Source organism: Tupaia chinensis, unplaced genomic scaffold, assembly GCF_000334495.1.
Source record: "Tupaia chinensis unplaced genomic scaffold, TupChi_1.0 Scaffold000039_1, whole genome shotgun sequence".
In the NCBI taxonomy this organism is placed as follows: Eukaryota; Metazoa; Chordata; class Mammalia; order Scandentia; family Tupaiidae; genus Tupaia; species Tupaia belangeri.
In genome coordinates this window covers 1,513,268-1,534,466 of record NW_006159494.1, presented here as the reverse complement: position 1 = coordinate 1,534,466, position 21,199 = coordinate 1,513,268, and the positions used below count along the sequence as shown (strand labels likewise).

The window sequence follows — 21,199 nt, the reverse complement described above, 5'->3', positions numbered from 1 at the left end:
TTTTCCAGTTCCCTAAGTTATGTCAGGTTGTTTATTTGCCACCTTTCTGCTTTTTCCTTATGGGCACTAATTGTCATGAATTTCCCTCTTATGACTGATTTTGCTGTGTCCCATAGGTTATAAACAGTTGTTTGTTTGTTATCATTGGTTTCTATGAACCTTTTGGTTTCAGTCTTAATTTCTTCTATATTTATAAAGTCACTCAGGAGTAGGTTGTTTAGTTTTTATGTGTTTGTGAATTTTTAAGGGCTCTTTCTGTAGTTGATTGCAAGTTTGATTCCACTGTAGTTAGAAAAGATGCTGGATATAGTTTCTATATATTTGAATTTGTAAAAGCTTGTTTTGTGTCCTATCATGTGGTCAGTCTTTGAAAGTGTTCCACGTGGGGGTGAAAAAATGTATATTTTATGGTAGTTGTGTGAAATATGCTGTAGATGGGACCAGCAGTTGGTGTAATGGCTATGTCGCTGGATTCCCATGTAGTCAATTGAGGTTCAAATCCTGGACCCGGTGGCTTAAACTCACACTGGGTGCATGGGCATGCATGCTCAAGATCTTAAGAGGAGAATGGAGGAGAAGTGATTGCAGCATGGCCATCCCCCCTGGGGGGTGATATCTTGCTTTCTGTCTCTCTGTCTCTTTGTCTCTCTCTCTCTCTTTCTGGCGAGTGCACATGCCCTATAGCAAAAACCTCTCAAAAAAAAAAAGATCATAAAAAAAAAGAAATATGCTGTAGATGTCTGTCAAGTCCATTTCATGTATGGTATCATTTAAATCTTGTATCTCTTTGTTTATTTTTTGTCTAGATGATCTGTCCAGAAGAGACAGTGGGGTATTGAGATCCCCAACAATTGTTGTGTTGCAGTCTATCTCTCCCTTGAGATCTAACAGTCTCCAAAGTTACTCCCAGGGCCCAAGTGTGGACTCATGAGAGGATACCTGCCTCAACCAGACTCAGAGCTCCAGGCAGGCAGGGCAAGCTTAGGGCATAGGAGCGGTGGGTGACAGAGTGGCAAAAATTCTGAAGTTACTCTTAGGTCCTGAGCATGGACTCACAAGAGGAGGCCTGCCTGGGCAAGAATCAAGTCTCCCGGTGCACAAGGTGAGCCCAGGCTGCAGGAACAGTTGGCAATGGAGTAGCAAACATTCTGAAATTACTTCCAGGCCCCTAGCATGGACTCACAGCAAAAGGCCTGCCCAGACGAAGCTCAATTCCCCAGACCCGCAGGGTTAGCCCATGCTGCAGGAGCATTGGGTGACAAAGTAGCTAAAGTTCTGAAGTTACGCCTAGGCCTTGAGTGTCGACTCATGGGAGGAGGCATGCCCAGACTAGTCTCAAGTCTCCAGGCAGGCTGGGAAAGCCCAGGCTGCAGGAGTGGTGAGTGACAGAGTGGTGAAAGTTCCAAAGTTACTCCCATACACCAAGCATGGACTCAGGAGAAGAGGCCTGCTTGGATTAGGCTCAAGTCTCCTGGTGGGTGGGGTGAGCTTAGGCCACAGGAGTGGTGGGTGACGGAGTACCTAACCTTACAAAGCTACTCCCAGGCTGGAGTGCAGACTCATGAGGAGGCCTGGCCAGACCAGCTTCAAGTACAATGATACGGGTTGACTCTTTTCTGTATCTTATTTGCATGATTGTTCCACTGGTGGGTTTTATACCTAATGACTTTTCTTAATGACATTCATCCTTTGCTTCTAAATGTTGGACTCCTTTAGGTATTTCTGAAAGAGCATTATGGTATTGGAGAATTTTTTGAAGATTTTGTTTGTAGAATATTTCTTGCCTCCTTTATTTTGAAAGATAGTTTTGTTATGAATAGTGATCTTAACTGTTTATTTTGTTTTTCTTTCAAGATTTCAAATATATCATCCCATTTTCTCTTGGTCTATAAGGTTTTTGCTAAGTATGCTATTAGTCTAATGGGGGTTCTTTTATATGGAAGTTGATGCTTTTTTTTAAAAAAAGAATTATTTATTTAGTTTTATTTATTGTTATTTTTTAATTTCCTGTAAAAAGAGAGAGAGAGAAAAAGTGAGAGATCAAGCTGCCAGGTCTGGGACTCCAATCTTGGTCAGCCATGTGGGAGTCCAGCATCCCAACCACCATGCTATCTGCCAGCCCTGAAATTTGATGCTTTTATCTCGTCATTTTAAAGATTGTTTTTCCTTCAAATTTTGACATTTTGAATGTAATGTGCCTTGAAGAGGATCTCTTTGTGTTGGATATACCTGGTGTCCTTTGAATTTTTTGAATTTGGGTATCTGTTATTTCTCACTATACTTGGGAATTTTTCAGTTACTATTTTATGCAATAGGTTTTATTTGCCTTTCTCTGACTTCTAGAATTCCTGTTATGTAAACTTTTTAAGGAATTTTTGCTATAGAGCATGTGCACTCACCAAAGACAGAAAATGAGAAATCACTCCCCAGGGTGAATGGACATATCACAATTCCTTCTCCATTCTCTTTTCAGGATTTTGGGCACACACGCACTTGCGCCTGGAGTGAGTTTAAGCTGCTGGGTCCAGGACTTGAACTGTAGTTGACTATATGGGAGTCCAATGATATAACCATTATGCCATCTGCTAGTCACTCATTATGCATACATTTTATCTATTAGCAGTATTTCATTGGTCATGAATGTTTTTGGAATTTTTTCTTTTTCTTTTTCTTTTTTTACTGTCTGGCCTATTTCAAAAGTTCTGTCTTAAAGTATGAGATTCTTTTGTTTTAGCTAGCCTGTCATTAATGCTCTAACCTGAATATTTAATTTTCTGTATTGAATTCCTTATCTTCAGGAGTGCTATTTGGTTCCTTTTAAAGATTTTTTTTCTTTATTAAATTTCTCAATATCATAGGTTGTTTTTATTATCATATTAAATTTTCTAAATTCTCATATCTCATTGAATTTTCTTATGATTATTATTCTGAATTCCCATTTCCATCATTTCTTAGATTTCCTTTTCCTTGTCATTTATTCCTGGGGAATTACATGTTTTGTGAAGGGACAAATTTCTTTTTTTTTTTTTTAAAGAACTATTTTATTTCATTTTTATGTATGTATGTATTTTAATTTGACCAGAGAAGGGGGAAGAGAGAGAGCGAGAGAGAGAGAGAGAAAGTGAAAAAGCAAGCCATGAGGTTTGGGACTTGAGCGCCCTTAAATACCTCGCTATCTCCCAGCCCTCTTTTTTCATGTTCTTGTGTGTGTTGATATGCAAGCATCCGGTGCAACAATTCCCTCTTCCTTCCATTGTCTTCAGGAGTGACTTTTTCCTGAATGTGTATCTTTAATATAATTTAGACATGATGCTTGTTTTTTTGAGAGAGATTTTTGCTATAGGGCATGTGCACTCTCCAGAAAGACAGAGACAGAGAGACAGAAAGTGAGAAATCACCCCCCAAGGGGGTATGGCCACACTGCTATTCCTTCTCCTCCATTCTCTCGGAATCTTGGGCACACCGCCAGGCACACCACCTGGCGTGAGTTTAAGCCACCGGGTCTGGGACTCGAACCGCGGTCAGCTACATGGGAGTTCAGCGACATAGCCATTACACTAACTGCTGGTCCCGAAATGATGCTTTTCTTTTTCCAGTTTTAGGAAGGTATAGCTCTGAAGTCTATAATTGCTTCCACTGTAATCAACTTCAGTGGTGCCAACTCCTTTAGTGGCCTGTTTTGCAAATGTTTTTTGCAGTAGTGGTGCAATTTTGCTAATGCTGGGGTTGCTGAGCAGCTCAGAGTCACCCTCCGCATCAGGAGCTGGGAGAACTGACCTATAGTTCCTAGCAAGTACACAACTGTGGAAGCAGCTGGCAGGTCCCAGAAATACTGCAGTACAGAAGTTTTTTCTGTGTAGTCAGAGTCCTGCAGGGAAAGTATGAGGTTTCCTGCAAGGGCAGGAGCAGTTTCTCCCATGTAGGCTGAGGCAGGTGAGGAAAGCCCAAGATTTCTGTGTGTAGGTTCCAGCAGTACTGCGGAGTGGAAATGCCATCTTTATTGTGTCTTGTCCCAGAGACACTGCAAGGATGGGAAAAGTCTGTGTGTGCTGTGGCTAGCAGGGACTTAATGAACATACTCATTCCTAAACATATTACTGTCAGGTTGTGCTGGCAGTGTTTCAGCTATTTGTATGGACATAACAGGATGTCTATGGGGCCCTAGGGGTATGGAGATGCAGGGGCTACTGGCCTTCAGGGTAGGGTTCAGTTCAGCAGTGGCTCTTCTCTCAAAATGGTGCCATGCTGTAGTTGTTTGAGGCCAAGAGTGTGAATTTCCTACCTATGTTCCTTCCCTGGAGTCAAGCATGAATTTCAGGAACAACTGAGGCAGGAGACTGCTTTAGACCTCTAGCTGCTTTTTGCCCACTCAAGAATACTTTCAGCCTTCATAATTTTCTGAAGCATCGTCCCTACTTTCTTTCCAAGTTGAAACTCTGAAGTTCAACCTCAGGTGAACCTATTCTCAAGAAACTAAGAGGCCATTGGAATACCCAGTTTCAGTGACAATGTTTCAGGTTGCAGGGTAAACACCAGGGAGACAGAGCTGCAGAGAGACCACAATTCACCACCTCCTGCATGCCTTTGAACTCTCAAAATTAACTCCAAGATATTAGGAAGAAATGTGTAATCCATCAGATGACCAGAAACCAGCACAGAGACACAAGAAATATGAGAAATCAAGAAAATATCTCTCTCCCAAGGGAAAAGAACAATTCCTCCTCATCCACAGACAGTACAAAAGAACTCATGGAAATTTAAGATAATTCAGAATACTCATAGTGACAAAACTGAGATACAAGAGAAAAGGGACAATGAACTCCAGGAGATGCAAAAGAAAAGCAACAATGAACTTCAGAAGATGAGGAAGTCCTTCCACAATTTGAAAGAAGAAATACACACCATAAAAAAGAATCAAACAGACCTGTTAGAGATGAAGGCTGTAAAACAGGAAATCAAAACCTCCTTTGAAAGTATTAAGAGCAGGTTATATCATGCAGAAGATCAAATCTCAAATTTAGAAGACAAAACTTCTGACCTAGGGAAAAAAAAACAAACATACTAAAAAGAGTGAAAAAACAACCAAAAAATTTTAGGATAGTATACAAGAAATACTAGATACCATTAAATACTAAAACATCCAAATAATTGGTATCCCAGAAGGTGAAGAAACTAATAAGGGGATTGATAATCTAGTCCATGAAATCCTGGAAGAAAATATTCCAAGCCTAGAAAAGCATTCAAACATCCATACCCAAGAAATACAAAGGACCTCAAATAAAATCAACCTAAGAAGATCTCCATGGCACTTCATAGCTGCATTGGCCAAAACCAGAGATAAAGACAAGATACTAAAATAGGCAAGAGAGAAACGTCAAGTTACTTACAAAGGTTATCCCATCAGACTAACATCAGACCTCTCACTGGAAAAAAATGCAACCAAGGAGAGAATGGGGAGATATATTCAATGTGTTAAAAGAAAAACAATTTCAACAAAGATTGCTATACCAGCAAGATTATCCTTCAAACAGGAAGAAAATAACAGATAAAAACATTCTCAGATAAACAAAACCTAAAAGAATTTACCAACACCAGACCAGCTCTTCAAGAAGTTCTGAAAGGAGAGCTATACCCGGAAAACTACAAAGATACATACAGAAATAAGAGGACAAAAATAACCAAGAAAATAGTCAACCTAATGGCAGGGACAAGTACAGAAATATTGATAACATTGAATGTTAATGTATTAAATTCTCCAGTCAAGAGACACAGATTGATTGAACGGATAACAAGAAAAAACAGAAACCCTCCATCTGTTGCCTAAAAGAGACGCACCTCATGGATAAGGACATATATAGACTAAGAGTGAAGCTGGAAAAAAGTATTCCATGCAAACTGAAGCCAAAAAAGTGCTGGAGTCTTGATACTGATTTCAGACAAAATAGGCTTTAAGACAAAAAAGTGTGAGAAGAGACAGAGGAGGGCATTAGATAGTAGTAAAAGGGCTAAATTTTTTTTTGGTTTTGGAGAGGTTTTTGCTATAGGGTGCACGTGCTCGCCAGAAAGACAGAGACAGAGAGATAGAAAGCGAGAAATCACCCCCGGGGGGGTAGCCACGCCTCAATCCTTTCTCCTCCATTCTCCTCTCAGGATCTTGAGCACGCACACACATGTGCCCGGCATGGGTTTAAGCCACCGGGTCTGGGACTTGAACCACGGTTGACTACGTGGGAATTCAGTGACATAGCCATTATGCTAACTGCTGGTCCCTCCCTTGAAAGTTTTAAAAGCAGACTAGATCATACAGAAAATCAAATCTCAGGTGTAGAAGATAGAATCACTGGCCTAGAAAATTCCACCATGAAGACTGAGAAACTGCCCCCCCCAAATGAGACTAATATACGAGAAATACTAGATACTATCAAACATCCAGATGTCCAGATAATTGATATCCCAGAAGGTGGAAGAGACTCATAAGGGCATTGATAATCTATTTAAAGAAATACTACAAGAAACTTTCCAGACCTAGAGAGGTACTCAAAGATCCAGTTCCAAGAACTATAAAGACCCTCAAATAGAATCAACCCAAGAAGATCTTCTCCAAGACACATTATAGCCAAATTGACTAAAACTAGAGACAAAGACAAGATACTAAGATTGGCAAAAGAGAAACTGCAAACTAGCCAATGTAATCAGAGAAGAGAATAAAATAAAAGGCATCCAAATAGGGAAAGGAGGTGAAATTATCTCTATTTGCAGATGACGTGGTTGTATACATAGAAGACCCAAAGGAATCTACAAAAACACTCCTGGAAGTAATAAATGAATACAGTAAAGAGCCAGGGGAGGGACCATCAGTTGGCGTAATGTCTGTGTCGCTGAACTCCCATGTAGTCAACCGTGGTTCGAGGCCCAGACCCGGTGGCTTAAACTCACGCTGGGTGCATGTGCATACATGCCCAAGATCCCAAGAGGAGAATGGAGGAGATGGGATTGTGGCGTGGCCATCCCCTCTGGGGGGTGATTTCTCGCTTTCTGTCTCTCTGTCTCTCTCTTTCTGGTGAGCACACACGCCCTATAGCAAAAACCTCTCCAAAAAAGCGAGAAAGAGGGACCAGCAGTTAGCATAATGGCTATGTCGCTGGATTCAGTGTGGCCATCGCCCCTGGGGGGGTGATTTCTCGCTTTCTGTCTCTCTGTCTCTCTCTGTCTTTCTGGCGAGCAACCCACCCTATAGCGAAAATCTCTCCAAAAAAAAAAAAAAAGAGAGAGAAAGAAACATGGAAAATGATTATGGATACTGGAGATAGTGTGGGGGAAAGGGTAGGAGAAGGAGGAGAGTGTGAGGAAAGAATCGAGAAAAATAGAGAGGCAAGGCATTTATGAGACACAGAAATGGATGATTATCTGTTAATGGTAATATGTATCGTATCTTCAACCAGACTGGTGTGAGGTGTATTAATGTTGGGTAAATTCATTTTACAAGCCAAGTGATGTACAGAGATTGAATGTATAAAATAAATTTTAAAAATACAAAGAAAAAGAAAGCTAGAGGAAGAAGCAAAATAAACCCAAAACAAGTAGAAGAAAGAATATTTATTAAAAATCTATAAAATAGAAAGTAAAAAAAAAAGAAAAATAGAGAAAACTAACAGACTACATATTGTTTTAAAAAAATTAATAAAATTTATAAATGTTTAGCAAGAATCACAAAAAAGAGAAAAGAGATAAATGAACAAAATCCAAGTAAAAGAGAAGATGTCAATATATCCTTAAAAATCATAGAGTGAGGTGAACAATTTTACACCAACATATTTGACAGCTTACATAAAAGATATAAGTTCCTGGAAAAACTGCACTTGCCAAAAAATCAAGTTAGAATAATACTATACCTATTAAGTGATTTGAATTTATTATCAGAAACATTCTCAGACACAACACAGTCCAAACCAAAACCAGCAAATAACCTCCAAGTCCAGATGATGTTACTGGGGAACATTATCAAACACTTAAGTTCGGTAGGAAATACAGTATGATTCTTATAAAATTTTCAGCAAAACCAAGTTTATTTTATAAACTTAGCATAACCATAATACATAAACTTTACAAAGACTTTACAGGGGAAAAAAAAAAAGACAGACTGCTATCCCCCATGAATGCAGACCAAAAAAGCCCCCCCAAAAAACAAAAACAAAAACCCTCAAGAAGGTAATAACAAATCAAATCCTGCAATATGTAAAGCAAGCAAACAGACCAAACTACAAAAACCATCATGACAAGAGATGGACAAGGAATTCAAAGTCGATGTAATTTTTGAAAGCCAATTTGATGAATCATTTCAATAATGTAAAAAAACCCATAATCATTGCAATAGATGCAAAAATATCTAATTTGACATATTTCAGTATCTTCATGATAAAGATTCATAGCAAAATAGAAATAGAAGGGAGTTTAATCTGATAAAGAGCACCTATGTAAAAACTATAATATATCTACTGGTTATCTCCCTCTAAGACTGGGAATAAGACAAGTTTGTCTGCTTTAATAATATCTATTTAACATTGTACTGGAAGTCCTAGTTATGACAATTAAGCTAGAAAAACAAAAGGCATTAAGGTAATTTTTTATTACAGAAAATATGATTTCTTATGTAGGAAATCCTAAATAATTTACAAAACAACAGAAATATTGTATAAATTTAGCAGTATCATACAAAGCCAATGCACAATAAATTAATTGTATTTCTATATAGAAGTAACAAAAAACTTAAAAATAAAGGAGTCTAGGGACCAGCAGGTGACGTGGTGGTTAAAGTGCTAGACATTCCCACGTGGCCAACCACAGTTCAAATCTCAGACCTGGTGGCTTGCTTTTTTACTTACCCTCTCTCTCTGTATCGCTCTCTGATCTAATAAAAAATAAATAAATAAATGAATAAATAAAATTAAATAATTCTTAAAAAAATAAATAAAGGGGGACCAGCAGCTGGTATAATGGCTATGTTGCTGGACTACCATGTAGTAGACTGTGGTTCAAGTCCCGGACCTGGAGGCTTAAACTCATGCTGGGCAGGTGAGCATGCGTGCCCAAGATCCCGAGAGGAGAATGGAGGAGAAGGGATTGTGGCATGGACATCCCCCCTGGGGGGTGATTTCTCGCTTTTTGTCTCTCTCTGTCTTTTTGGCGAGTGCATGCACCCTGTAGCAAAAACCTCTCGAAAGAAAGAAAGAAAGAAAGAAAGAAAGAGAAAAGAGTCTATATTTTTCCAAATTAAAAAAAAAAAAAAAAGAGAACCTAAACCAGTTCCACTAACAATAGCATCAAAAATATTTAGGAGTACATTTTCAAGTGATTTATGAGACCTATATGCTGAAAGTTTGTAAAATATTGTCAGGCTTGAGTAAAAATGATCTAAATAAATAAATCCACTTTATGGATTAGAAGAATCGATATTAATGGACCAGCAGATGGTGTAATGGTTATATTGCTGGACTCCCACATAGTCAACCACAGTCCCAGACCCAGCAGTTTAAAACTCATGCTGTGTGCATGTGTATGTGTGCCCAAAGTCCTGAGATGAGAATGGAGGAGAACGGATTGTGGTGTTGCCTTCCCCCCTGGGGGGTAATTTCTCATTTTCTGTCTCTCTTTCTCTCCAGCTAGTACACATGCCCTATAGCAAAAATCTCTAAAAATAAATAAAGACTCATTATTAAGCTGTCAGTTCTTCTCATTGATTTCTACATTCAATGCACTCTCAATTAAAATTCCAACAGACTTGGGCCAGCAGGTGACATGGTGGGTAAGGCACTGGATTCCCATGTGGGCAGCCATAGTTCAAGTCCTGGACCTGGTGACTTGAAAATGATGATGAGTACGTGTGTATGCATGCCCAAAATCCCAAGAGAAGCATGGAGAAGGAATTGCTATGTGGCCATCCACTGCAGGGGGTGAATTCTCATTTTCCCTCTCTCTGTCTCTCTCCAGCAAGCACATGCCCTGTGGAAAAAAAAGAAAAGAAAAATCCAAGGAGGCTTAGCAGGCTTTTCTTTTTAACTGAAAATTTTATTTCATATAAACGTATAAGGAAGCACACATTATTCCAGGAAAAAAGAGGAAGGACTAAAACATCTCTTCTTTTTTGTTTTTTTTCTTTTTCAGTCAACTTTAAAATTTTACTGGCTGATAGAGAACTGCCATACTTTCTTCCCATTGTGACCCTACTGTTCCTGAATTTATTTTCCAAAAGGAAGCAGAGCCAAAAGGGGCTCCTTAGGTACTCGACAAAATTTAAAGGAATGGGAAAAATGTTCACAGTTATAAAACAAAACTACAGTTCAGAGAAAACGTCTTTATGCATATTTTAAAATTCAGTTTTGCATTCCATTTAGGAACTGTGGGAAACATGTATTTATAATGTCTTTGGAAGGATACCTGATCTTGCAATGTGTGATCTTCTAAATTCTTTTAGGCTATAGATGTTGAGATGTATTCCATGGTGTTCGCGTTTCCTATAAATGGGACGTTATTTGGTGGAGCCTTCCACTCAGCTGTCTGACATCTTACCAATAATCAGTAGAGGAGCAAGAATTAATTTTTTGGGGGAGAAGTTTTTGCTGTAGGGCACATGCACTTGCCAGAAAGACAGAGAGAGACAGAGGGACAGAAAGCAAGAAATTGCCCCCCGGGGGGATGGCCATGCTGCAATCCCTTCTCTTCCATTCTCCTCTTGGGATCTTTGGCATGTATGCACAAGCACCCAGTGTGAGTTTAAGCCACTGAGTCTGGGACTTGAACCACAGTAGACTACATGGGAGTCCAGCAACAAAGCCATTACGCCAATTGCTGATTCCAAGAATTCTTAACTGTTAGTTTCCACAATGCAGCCATTTAACACCATCTCATACAAAATAATGTGTACTTTATCTAAATTAAATATTATGTCTGATTTACTTACTCAGCTGAAGTACTCATCTAAAATCTCCACAAAGTTATGGATAAATTCATAAATAGCCATCTCATTCCAAGTCATTAACTCTAACCACAAAGAAGAAACCTGCATACTGCTGATAAATTAGCTTAAAATCTTTATATTCAATGAAAGAACACTGTTCATTCGATCAAGAGAGACAACTTGGGACCAGCAGTTGGTATAATGGCCATGTTGCTGGATTCCCATGTAATCGACCACAGTTCAAGTCCTAGACCCGGTGGCTTAAACTCATGCCAGGTGCATGTGTGTTCTTGTGCATGCGTGCCCAAGATCCCAAACAAGAATGGAGGAGAAGGGATTGCAGCATGGCCATCCCCCCCTGGGGGTGATTTTTGCTTTCTGTCTTTCTCTCTCTCTGTCTTTCTGGTGAGCGCACGTGCCCTATAGTAAAAACCTCTTCAAAAAAAAAAAAAAAAAGAGAGAGAGAGATTGACAGCTTTTTATGACTTCTGTTTCCAGAAGTATGCTTATGAATCTCCAAATGTTCATAGTACTTAGAAAGTTGGGTTTGGCCATGTTTATTTACCATGAGGAAAAATTTTATCTTTTTTTTTTTTTTTCTGGACAGTTATTTTTCCAAATACAGTTGAAAAGTTATATGGCAAGGGATGGTTGTAACTGGAATCTGTGCAGCTCTGGGGCTGAGGCTGAGTCCTGGCGATGACTCTCCTTAGAGTCTCCTTCCCCTTTCCCCAAAGAAGCTGGTTCCCTAACCCTCCCTAGCTACATGATGCCGCCTTCCTCAGGGCAGCCATTTTGGCTTCTAATATGGCATCTGCCAGGGCTCCTCTAGAGGGGTTTTCAGGCCTGGAGTCCAGCTCCTCTCTATGGGAAAGACTGATGGGGTTGTTGGGCACCAAGTTTGCTCTTTTTTTTGTTGTTGTTTGTTTTGTTTGTTTGTTTGTTTTCTGATGAGGAGAGCCCAAGGAGAGGGATTAGGATGGGCATCTTACTGAAATAGGAGACAGGGGCCCTAAAAATATAGTTAGGGTATGGACCCAAAATGGAATCACGAAATGACTGTTTTGAGATGGAGACAGTGGTGGCTCAGTGATTGACCTAGGCAGCATGACCTAGACCTAAAACAAAGGCTTTCTCTATGCCCCACCACATTCTAGGAAGAAGGTAAGATAATGGTTTTCATGGCCCAAAGCTTCTAGACAAAGAATCTCTTGACCTTGGTACCCACGGGGACACAGGAATGATTGGGGCCCACACTCGCAGTGAGACACAGGTTCTTGTCCCATGCTTAGGAAGAATTAGAGTCGTGGATACAGAGAATAGGTATAGCAAAGTGGAGAGTTTATTAAAGGAGAGGGATGGAAAAACAGAGCTCCCAGTAAGGGAGGAGGAAGGAGGAGGAGGAGGAAGAGGGAGAAGGAGGAGGAGAGGAGGAGGAAGAAGGAGAAGGAGGAGGAGAAGAAGAAGAAGAAGAAGAAGAAGAAGAAGAAGAAGAAGAAGAAGAAGAAGAAGAAGAAGAAGAAGAAGAAAGGCTGAGTGAAGAAGGAAGACAGTGCCCAGGCTAAGGAGTTAAATATGGACAGAGCAACACAAGCATGGACAGAGCAACACAAGCATCTGTAAAATGAAAAGACCAAGGACCACATTTGAAGGCTCAGAAGTGGAATCTGTTGAACCCCAAAAGGAGCCCCCAAAGAAAAAAAAAATGAGAGACACCTAAAGTATCCAGCTTACCTGATGTCAGAACAGGAAAGAGGAAGAGAAACAGCTCAGCAAACACAAGAGGCCTGGCTCGCTGGCCAAAGATAAAGAAAATGGCTCAGAGGACACTAAAAAAGAAGCTGCAGAGACCTCCAAAGAAAACAGATTTAGAAGTCTCTAGGGGAGAGGAGAAGGATACTGGTGATATCAGAGATGGTTCTCTCTTAAAAATAAAGACGAAGCACTAGAAAAAGCATAAAGACAGACACAGAATGGGGGTGGGGGAAGGTTGGCAGCCAGCAGGTGGCGTAGTGGTTAAAGCGCTGGACACTCCCACATGGCCAACATCTGTTCGAGGCCTGGACCTCGTAGCTTGCTTTCTCACTTTCTTTCTCTCTCTGGTCAAATTAAAATAAATGAATGAATAAATTTAAAAAATTAATTCTTACAAAATAAAGAAGAATGGAGGAGGAGGACATACCATTAGCATGTGATCCCAGTGTGAGTGAATGGATCTGAAAAGAGTATTTAGCACTGCAAAAAGCCAGCATGGCTTCTTGGGGAAAAAACAAACAAACAAACAAACAAACAAAAACAAATAAAATTGGAGTCCGAAATGGAAACAGAGAGTGGAGTACCTAATATGTCTGGGATGAAAAATGAAAGAGCTGGTGCTGGAGAGTGTTGCCCTGGGAGAAAGCCCATTGCAACCAGGCCGCAGTTTGTGAGTCCGGTGATCCTGAAGACCCTCAGCATGGAGCCCCTGCCTGGCAGGAAGCAAGTCCAGGACGCCCTGGCTGCCATCTCGGGGGTCGTCTACATTGTCCTGCTAGACAGAGACATGGAGTGCCTTGTCAGATTCAACCAAGGATGCACGCTCAGTAGTGAACGCATATGCGGAAGCGAAAAAGAAATGTGGCTGGACACTCGAGGTCCTTTCTGGTAATCAGGAACAGACATATTGGCAGAAGATTCCGGTTGATAGACCAACTCAATCAGCCTCAGGAAAAGAAAAGAGGCACCTAGAAATTAACCCACCAAAGCTGAAAAGATCAGGCTGGAAAATATGCACCAACAAGTAAACAAATCAGATTTTCTGAATATGACTGAGGAGAATTGCAGTTCACCTCTTAATATTTCACAGAATACTTGAACTGTTCTTAGGAAGTCCATTTTTATTTGGGGAGTCCTGCATAACAAATGTTTTTTTAAAACCTACATTTAAATTAAAAAGTACCTTTGTTCAAAAAAAAAAGAAAAGAAAAAAAAACTTACACTGGCCACCTGCGTGTGCATCCCCCAAAATCCTAGAATGAAAAAGGGATTGTGGCATGGCCATCTCCCCTAGACAGGGGTTGATTTCTCACTTTCCCTCTCACCGTCTCTCTCTGGTGAACACACGTGCCCTATGGAAAAGCTAAAAAAAAAAAAAAGGGCGGGGGGTGAAAGTTTAATCCAACTACAGTATTTAAGAGATGGAATCTTTGGGAGGTGATCAGGATTAGATAAGGTCACCACAGTGGGAACCCCATGATTAAATATTGACAGTTCTATAAAAAGAGGAGGAGAGGCCAGAGCGGACACACACACTCTTTTCCTCTCCCCATGTAATGCCTTGCATTGCCTTGGGACCAGCAAGAAGGCCCTCAGCAGATATGCTCCTGGACCTCTGGAACCATAAAACGAATATGCTTTTATTCTCTGTAAATTACTCGATCTGTGGTGTTTAGAAAAATAAACTAAAACATTACCTCTAATACTTATTATTTATTTGTGATGAAAACATTTAAACTTCTGTCCTGGCCATTTTGAAATATACATTATTATTAATTATAGTCATCTTGCTGTATACAGAATTATTGTCAATTAAAATTTCTTTCTATTTTAATTGCCAGGGCATGTAGAGAGAGAGAGAGAAAGAAAGAAAGAAGGAAGCATCTCCCCGTGTGGTGTGGTGGTCCTGCAATCTCTTCTCTATTTCTCCATCCTGTAGGGATTTGGGGCCTGCTGTGGTTTTCAAGCTCTTTTCTAACCCCAGCCACGCCAATTCCCCCTCAGGATTTCCCCTGGGTTTGCTAGACGGCAGTGCAGTAGAATGGAGATTACATTTAACTGTTATCAAAAGCTCCATCAAAAGAAAGATGACTCACTCTTGTGGTGGTGGTGGTGGTGGAGGTGGTGATGCAGAAGCCCTTTTAGTGAACCTAGGTACAAACCTTCCTATCACCCCAGCACATCGGTTCACAGAGCCGCTTGATGCCAGGCACCCGATTACTAGACCCTGCCCGGGAAGCCTCGCGCTGGGACAAGGCGGCAAAACAGCCGCGCAGCCGCAGGGACAGCACGAGCTGAGAGGGGGCAGAAAGTGGTGAAAGGGGGAGGGAAGGTAGTTCAGGGTTCTGCAGCCACAGTGTCAGATTCTCAGGGCGGGGGTGAGATAAGGACGCCCTTGGATGTGGACCCGGAGTCATTTGCCCTTCTTTGGGCGCAGCAGCATCCGGAATTCTGCCAGTGATTGAGCAACACCTGCTGGTTTACCGGGGTGGGCGTGGCCGCGGACTCGGAGGGGTTCGTAGCAGATCCCAGGAGAGCCCCAGAAGGAAAACGGCTAGCTTTACGTTTCCTTGCTGATGAAATAGGCGAACGATTTTCGTCATCGACTGTGAAAGTTGAAATCCGCAGGCCAGGCAGGACAAGGAGCGCTCCTAACGACATGGCACCGCGGGGACAGAGGGCGCTGGCCGCCCCAGGATGCGAGACCCTCCTGCTGGCCGTGGTGGGTGCCATGCTGCTGGTGAGTCGCCCATACGGGCCCTGGCTCGGGAAAGCGCGCGGAGTGGCTCGGACACGTGGGTGCCCAATCTGCGTAGCCTGCCGCCGGGCATGTCCGGCTGGGCATGTTCATCCGAGGAAGAAGCCGTCGGTGGAGTTGGGGAGCAGGGCGGTCCCCAGGTGGAGAGGGGAAACAGCCCTTCCGGAGGCTCTAACAAGAGGGGAAAGAGGGGACAGAACCAGGGCGACGACCTCACCCCGCGGGCGGCTGTTGTCCCGCGCTCCCCCCCCCCCTTTCTGGCCACCTGTGGGGGGAAGTGACACGATCTGGTCATTACAGAATCCGTGGGGTGAGCTGACGAGTGTAAACGGAACATCCTTTGGGTCGGGGTAGAGGAGCGGTGAAGGACTTCCTTAACTCTTTGCCTTCTTCACCCTCCTCACCCTCCTCCTCCCCCTCTTCCCCCTTGAGACCTGTCAGTTAAACTTTTTCTCTGCTGCCTTCTCTCCTTTGGGTTCCTCTCCCGTGTGTTCCGGGCAGCACCCGTGGGACCGATTTATTCCGGTCACCCTTTCGGTCAATCAAAAAGTAGTCATTCAGCCATCCGGGAATTCGTCCTTCCTTCAGGGGAAGGGGTGAAAAACTCCTGTTTTAATTTTCTTTCTGAAATGGGAAATCTGTCGATATGCAGAAGCAACTTAGTATGAAAAAAAATGTGTATTTGGGGTGGGGGTGGGGGTGGGGGGATCGAGGTCGGTCCTTTGTACCGAAATAATCATAAATGCTCAAGTCCTCTGGGTAAAATGGTGTAGTATTTCCAGTTAACCCATACAAGTCCTCTGGTACCCTTCAAATCATCTCTAGATTACTTATGATGCCCAATACAACGAAATAGAAATGCTATCTATGTAAGTAGTTGTATCTTAAAATTTGATATTTTTGTTAGTGTGTGTGTATGTGTGTAGGTGGTGGTGGTTAATTTCCAGAGGGCATGTGTGCTGGGGGTGGGGGGACACTCTTAAGTAAGTTGAGGTGTCGGAATTCCTTCTTCATTTTCCATCCAGTAGGGATTTGGCGGTGCCCAGGGTATTTTTCAGATAGTTGGGCCCAAGTCTAAGGGCACTCTATCTTAACCACGAAGTTATGGACCGAGCTTGTATTTCTTCCTTATTTATTTATTTATTTGTAAATATTTTCCATCTGCATATATGGAGGAGTGAGTGAACTTCCGTTCTTTCCGGTTCCTTACACGTTTTAAGAAATACCCACAAACAAAAAACGAAATACTGAAAAGACAAATCAACCTTATAACATCATGAAATTGTAAATATTTCTGTTCAACAAATTAATATTAAATCTAGGGGAACAGTAACATTTCACAATCTCAAAATAATTACAGAATTTCTTTTTTAAGCATCAGTTTTCACTAAGTGGGATCCACGTTTAATGCCGCATTCACATGGTTTCTCTTTGCCGGGCCCTGTGTCTCCAGGTGACTTGTACGCTTAACTCCTATTGGCGAGCTTAGAAATCTCACTTTGGGGAGTGCGAGGCCTGGGTTGGCGGCATCCCACACAGCCCTCTAATCTTACCTCCATCTTGTTTTTTTGTATCTGAGAATGGAAGAGAATGACTCTTCCAAGTCAGGGACAGGAAGAGGGAGGTGAGCCTCACGGAATCAGCCTGTGTCCTGCCTGAAACTAGAAGGCACACACTCCTTATTCAGTGATTTGTAACAACTTCAGGAGATGGGGATTGTGGCTCCATCTTACACGTGGAGAAAATGACGTACAGAAGGAATCAGTCTGTGGCGTTTTGGGTCTACCCCTCTAAGACAGCTGCATTTTGGCGTGGGGTTAGCATCTCTTGCCATTCCTATTCCGGTATTTGTGATAAATGGAGGAAGGGAGAAAGGATCTGCTTTGCGCAGAACAACACGCTATACTCTGCAGTTCAGACCACCACCGCCACCCACCCTGAGGAGGGGAGGTAGTTACATTTTACAGATGAGAACATTGCGGCTTTGAGGGGGAACCTGTGGGGGCTAAGAGTACGTTCAAGTCTGTCCAGAGGGGCTGGGCTGTAAGAAGGGGAAAATAGGACCGCTTTTTTTTTTTTAATTAATTTTTTTTTTTTTAAGAAAAACAGTTTTAGGTTTTTTTCCTGAAACCTTTTTTTTTAATGAATTAATTTACATTTATTTCCTATATATACACATAGTTTCATATTCATATATATATACATAGTTTCATATTCATATATATATATATATATCCCCTATTTCTGACCCTCTGCCCTTTCCCACCCTCTTCTCACACTATCTCTGGTGTCTACAGTTGTCTTCTATTCCTTTTCTCCCCATATTTTATTGATCACACAATTTCTTAAATAATCTAACTACTTTCAATAGCAAGTTCAGCTGGTGATTTCAAGAAAAACAGTTTTAGCTTTAATAAATCAAAGACATGCTAAGGAACTTTGCTTAAAACTTAAAGCCAGGAAACAGGTTAGGATTCTGTTCAAATAGTAGGTTCATGAACCTATCAGCAGCTCAAGACAGGACACAGATCCTTAAAACCAGATAAACACAGCCTAGAAGAAAATCAGCAATGTTTTAGTCAAAAGTCATAAAATGCTATTTCACCAGTTCAGTCTCATGTACTTAATCTATCTTCTGTTGTGGTCCGCTTTTAAAAGTAAGATAAAGTCAGTTTCAAAGATTTTTGAGGAAATGTTTGAGGGCTTACTCAGAACTGCCAGGAGAAGGGAGGGCAGGAAATCACCCTAGTGAAGGCCGAGGGGAGTGGCGCTGGCTGCTGAATAGGGCTTTGCTGGGGCTTCTGTACTTGACTCAGCCCCACCTGACTGCTCAGTGGGGCATCTGTATTTGTTTTTTGGTTGTTTTTAAGATTTTTCCCTTAACAGTGGTTTCAGCAATTTGGTTATGATTTTTTTTAATTTAATTTCTTTCCCTTGCAATTTGTTGAACTTCTTGGATCCTTGGGTTTAGCAGTTATATACAGTTTGGAGATTGTCAGCCATTATTTTTTATTATTATTATTATTATTATTATTGAGAGGTTTTTGCTATAGGGTGCATGCACTCACCAGATAGACAGAGAGACAGAGAGACAGAAAGCGAGAAATACCCCCCCCCCAGGGGGGATGGCCACTCCGCAATCCCTTCTCCTCTATTCTCCTCTCGGGATCTTGGGCACGCACACACACGCGCCCAGCGTGAGCTTAAGCCACCAGGTCCAGGACTCAAACCGCAGTCGACTATGTGGAAGTCCAGTGAGATAGCCATTACATTAACTGCTGGTCCCAGCCATTATTATTTTTTTAATATTTTGTTTTTACTACTCTTCTTTCTGAAGGGTCAGTCACACTTAAAATTAGAATGTTTGGTATTGCTCCAGAGCTAACCCAAAATGACCACTTTTTTTCAGTTATTTTCTAGATTTTATTTTGGATAACTCCTGTTCTGTCTTCAAATTCATCGTTTTTCTGTAACATCTAATCTGATATTACTCCCTTCTGTTGTATCTTTCATTTCAGATATTCTTTTTAATCTCTAGGATGTCTTTCAGGGTCTTTTAAAATTATTTTTTATTTTTTTATTTTTTTATTTTTTGAGAGGTTTTTGCTATAGGGCATGTGTGCTTGCCAGAAAGACAGAGAGAGAGAGACGGAAAGCGAGAAATCACCCACTGGGGGGATGGCCACGCCACAATCCCTTCTCCTCCATTCTCCTCTCGGGATTTTAGGCACGCATGCACATGCACCCGGCGTGAATTTAAGCCACTGGGTCTGGGGCATGAACTGCGGTTGACTACATGGGAGTCCAGCGACATAGCCATTATGCCAACTGCTGGTCCCTAGTATCTGTTTCTTTTCTGATCATGTTTCTTTGATTCTACACTGTTAATAAGATTACAGTAGCTGTCCTTTGTTTACTCATTCCATTATCACTGTACCTTCCTAGATTGTCAGTTTCTATTGCTTATTACCCTGGTTATTGGAGATATTTTCCTGTTTTTCTTTCTTTTTTTTTTTTTTAAGAATTATTTTATTTAAATTTTCTTTCTTTCTCTCTTTCTCTTTCTTTCTTTCTCTCTTACCTTCCTTCTTTCTCTTTTTCTTTCTCTTTCTTTCTCTCTCTCTCCCTCCCTCCCTTCCTTCCTTTCTCTCTCTCTCTCTCTCTCTCTTTCTATCTCTCTTTCTTTCTATTTGACCAAAGGGACAGAGTGAGAAAGAGAGGGAAAGTGAGAAAGCAAGCCGCCAGGTCTGGGACTCAAACTTCAGTTGGCCATGTGGGACTCCAATGCCCTTAACCACCATGGCACTTGCCGACTCAATATTTTCCTGTTTTTCATGCCCAGTGATTTTTTTATTAGATGATACACTTTATATTTTTGTATACCGCTTTTGGTGTGCTTCTTAACAGTGATAGATATTGTTCTAGTCTCAATTTATACATTTGAACATTAGTCTGATCTTTCTAGACTCACTTTTCAGTTTTATGACTGGTTTACAAGCGCCTTATTTCGAGACTGCTAAACTACCAAGGGCTCAGTGGTTGACCTGTGACGACTAGCCAGCATCCTTATGAAGTCTCTGCACTGTGGGAACAGGAATATGCACAATTCCCAGCCCTAGGTGGGCCTCAGTCCTGGTCCATCCACTCATGTGTAATGGTCTCTCCCCACCAGGGTGGCTTTCTGTCAGGTGAGCGCAGCCAGTATCAGCAGACACTGGCAGTGCCCTCTGCAGGACTCCCAAATCCTCAAGCAGCTGCTTCCCCAGCACTTCCAGCCCTCCACCGCCCTTGTCCTCTTGGAGCACCTGTCATGTATTTCCTCAGCAAAGTCCACAGGGCTCTCCTGGGTCCCCTCACTGGGTGGGATCCTGGAGTCTGTCCTTGGGCAGTGAGCTGAGGCCACCATTAAGGTTCACCTCATGGGTCCTGGGGTAAGGGTGCAAGTACTCACGCATCAAGTAAATGTTGAGCTCTTTACTCTAGGAATCTGGGCCTGGGGAATTGTAGAAGACAAATGAACCCTATGTGAGTCTAGCTCCCTAAGAGCCTACAGTCTGGTAGAAGTAGTGACTCCAGAGACCTAAATAACCAACCAGAAGTAGAGCCCCTTGATTCATCTCCCCATCCTCCCTCCCTCATCTCTAGAAGCTCTATGGATTCCTGGAAAGATCTGCTTATGGCATTGTTGGCCTGGAGGATGTGGCTTTGAGTAAAATCAACATAGTAATGATTATTTTCCTCATAGCATGTGCTTAAGTAAGAGCACTTTGCTTAAGTAATAGTACTTGCTGTGTGCTAACCTCTGCTTATGACACTTGATGCACGTGAACATACTGAATACTCATAACAAGCAGACTGTGTAGGAACCCACGTTGTCCTTGCTTTAGATAAGCAGTATGAGACAGGAGATTCACAGAAGTGCTACACGTGGCAGCGAGGGGAGGGGGGGCATCCACAAGCCTCAGGTCCAGTGGCACCAAACACCAGGTTCCTGGTTCTAAAGGAACCCAGATACTCCCTGAGGAGTATTTGGTGCTTGTTTATGAAGCCCCATGCAGGTTACTCTAAAGAACAATAAATGTGTTTATAAAAGAGGCTTCCCCAGGACCCCAAACTGCTTAGTTTCTGGCCTTAGGCTGGAAACCAGATGGTTTCATTTTTTTCTTCCAGGGATTTTTTTTTTTTTTTTTTAATACCAAGAAAACAACAATTAAAAAAAAAAAAAAACATAA

At 41.7% G+C, this 21,199-nt stretch overlaps 1 protein-coding gene and 2 pseudogenes across 3 annotated transcripts in view; 2 read left to right on the top strand and 1 right to left on the bottom strand.

Annotated features, from left to right (window-relative positions):
• Positions 1-10,420: 10,420 nt before the first annotated feature.
• Positions 10,421-11,748, bottom strand: LOC102467808 (AP-4 complex subunit sigma-1-like; annotated as a pseudogene).
• Positions 11,749-12,194: 446 nt separating this feature from the next.
• Positions 12,195-13,702, top strand: LOC102503145 (la-related protein 7-like; annotated as a pseudogene).
• A 1,567-nt stretch (positions 13,703-15,269) lies between these two features.
• Positions 15,270-21,199, top strand: part of LOC102497170 (tumor necrosis factor receptor superfamily member 10A) — a 34,667-nt gene continuing 28,737 nt past the window's right edge. For 2 of the 3 annotated variants that reach the window (XM_006140664.3, XM_014588923.2), the window contains exon 1: positions 15,270-15,449. In XM_006140664.3, coding sequence (XP_006140726.1) covers positions 15,369-15,449 — 81 coding nt within the window. In that variant the 5' untranslated portion in view covers positions 15,270-15,368. The remainder of the gene's footprint in view (positions 15,450-21,199) is intronic. The other variant, XM_006140663.3, reaches the window with a different exon arrangement.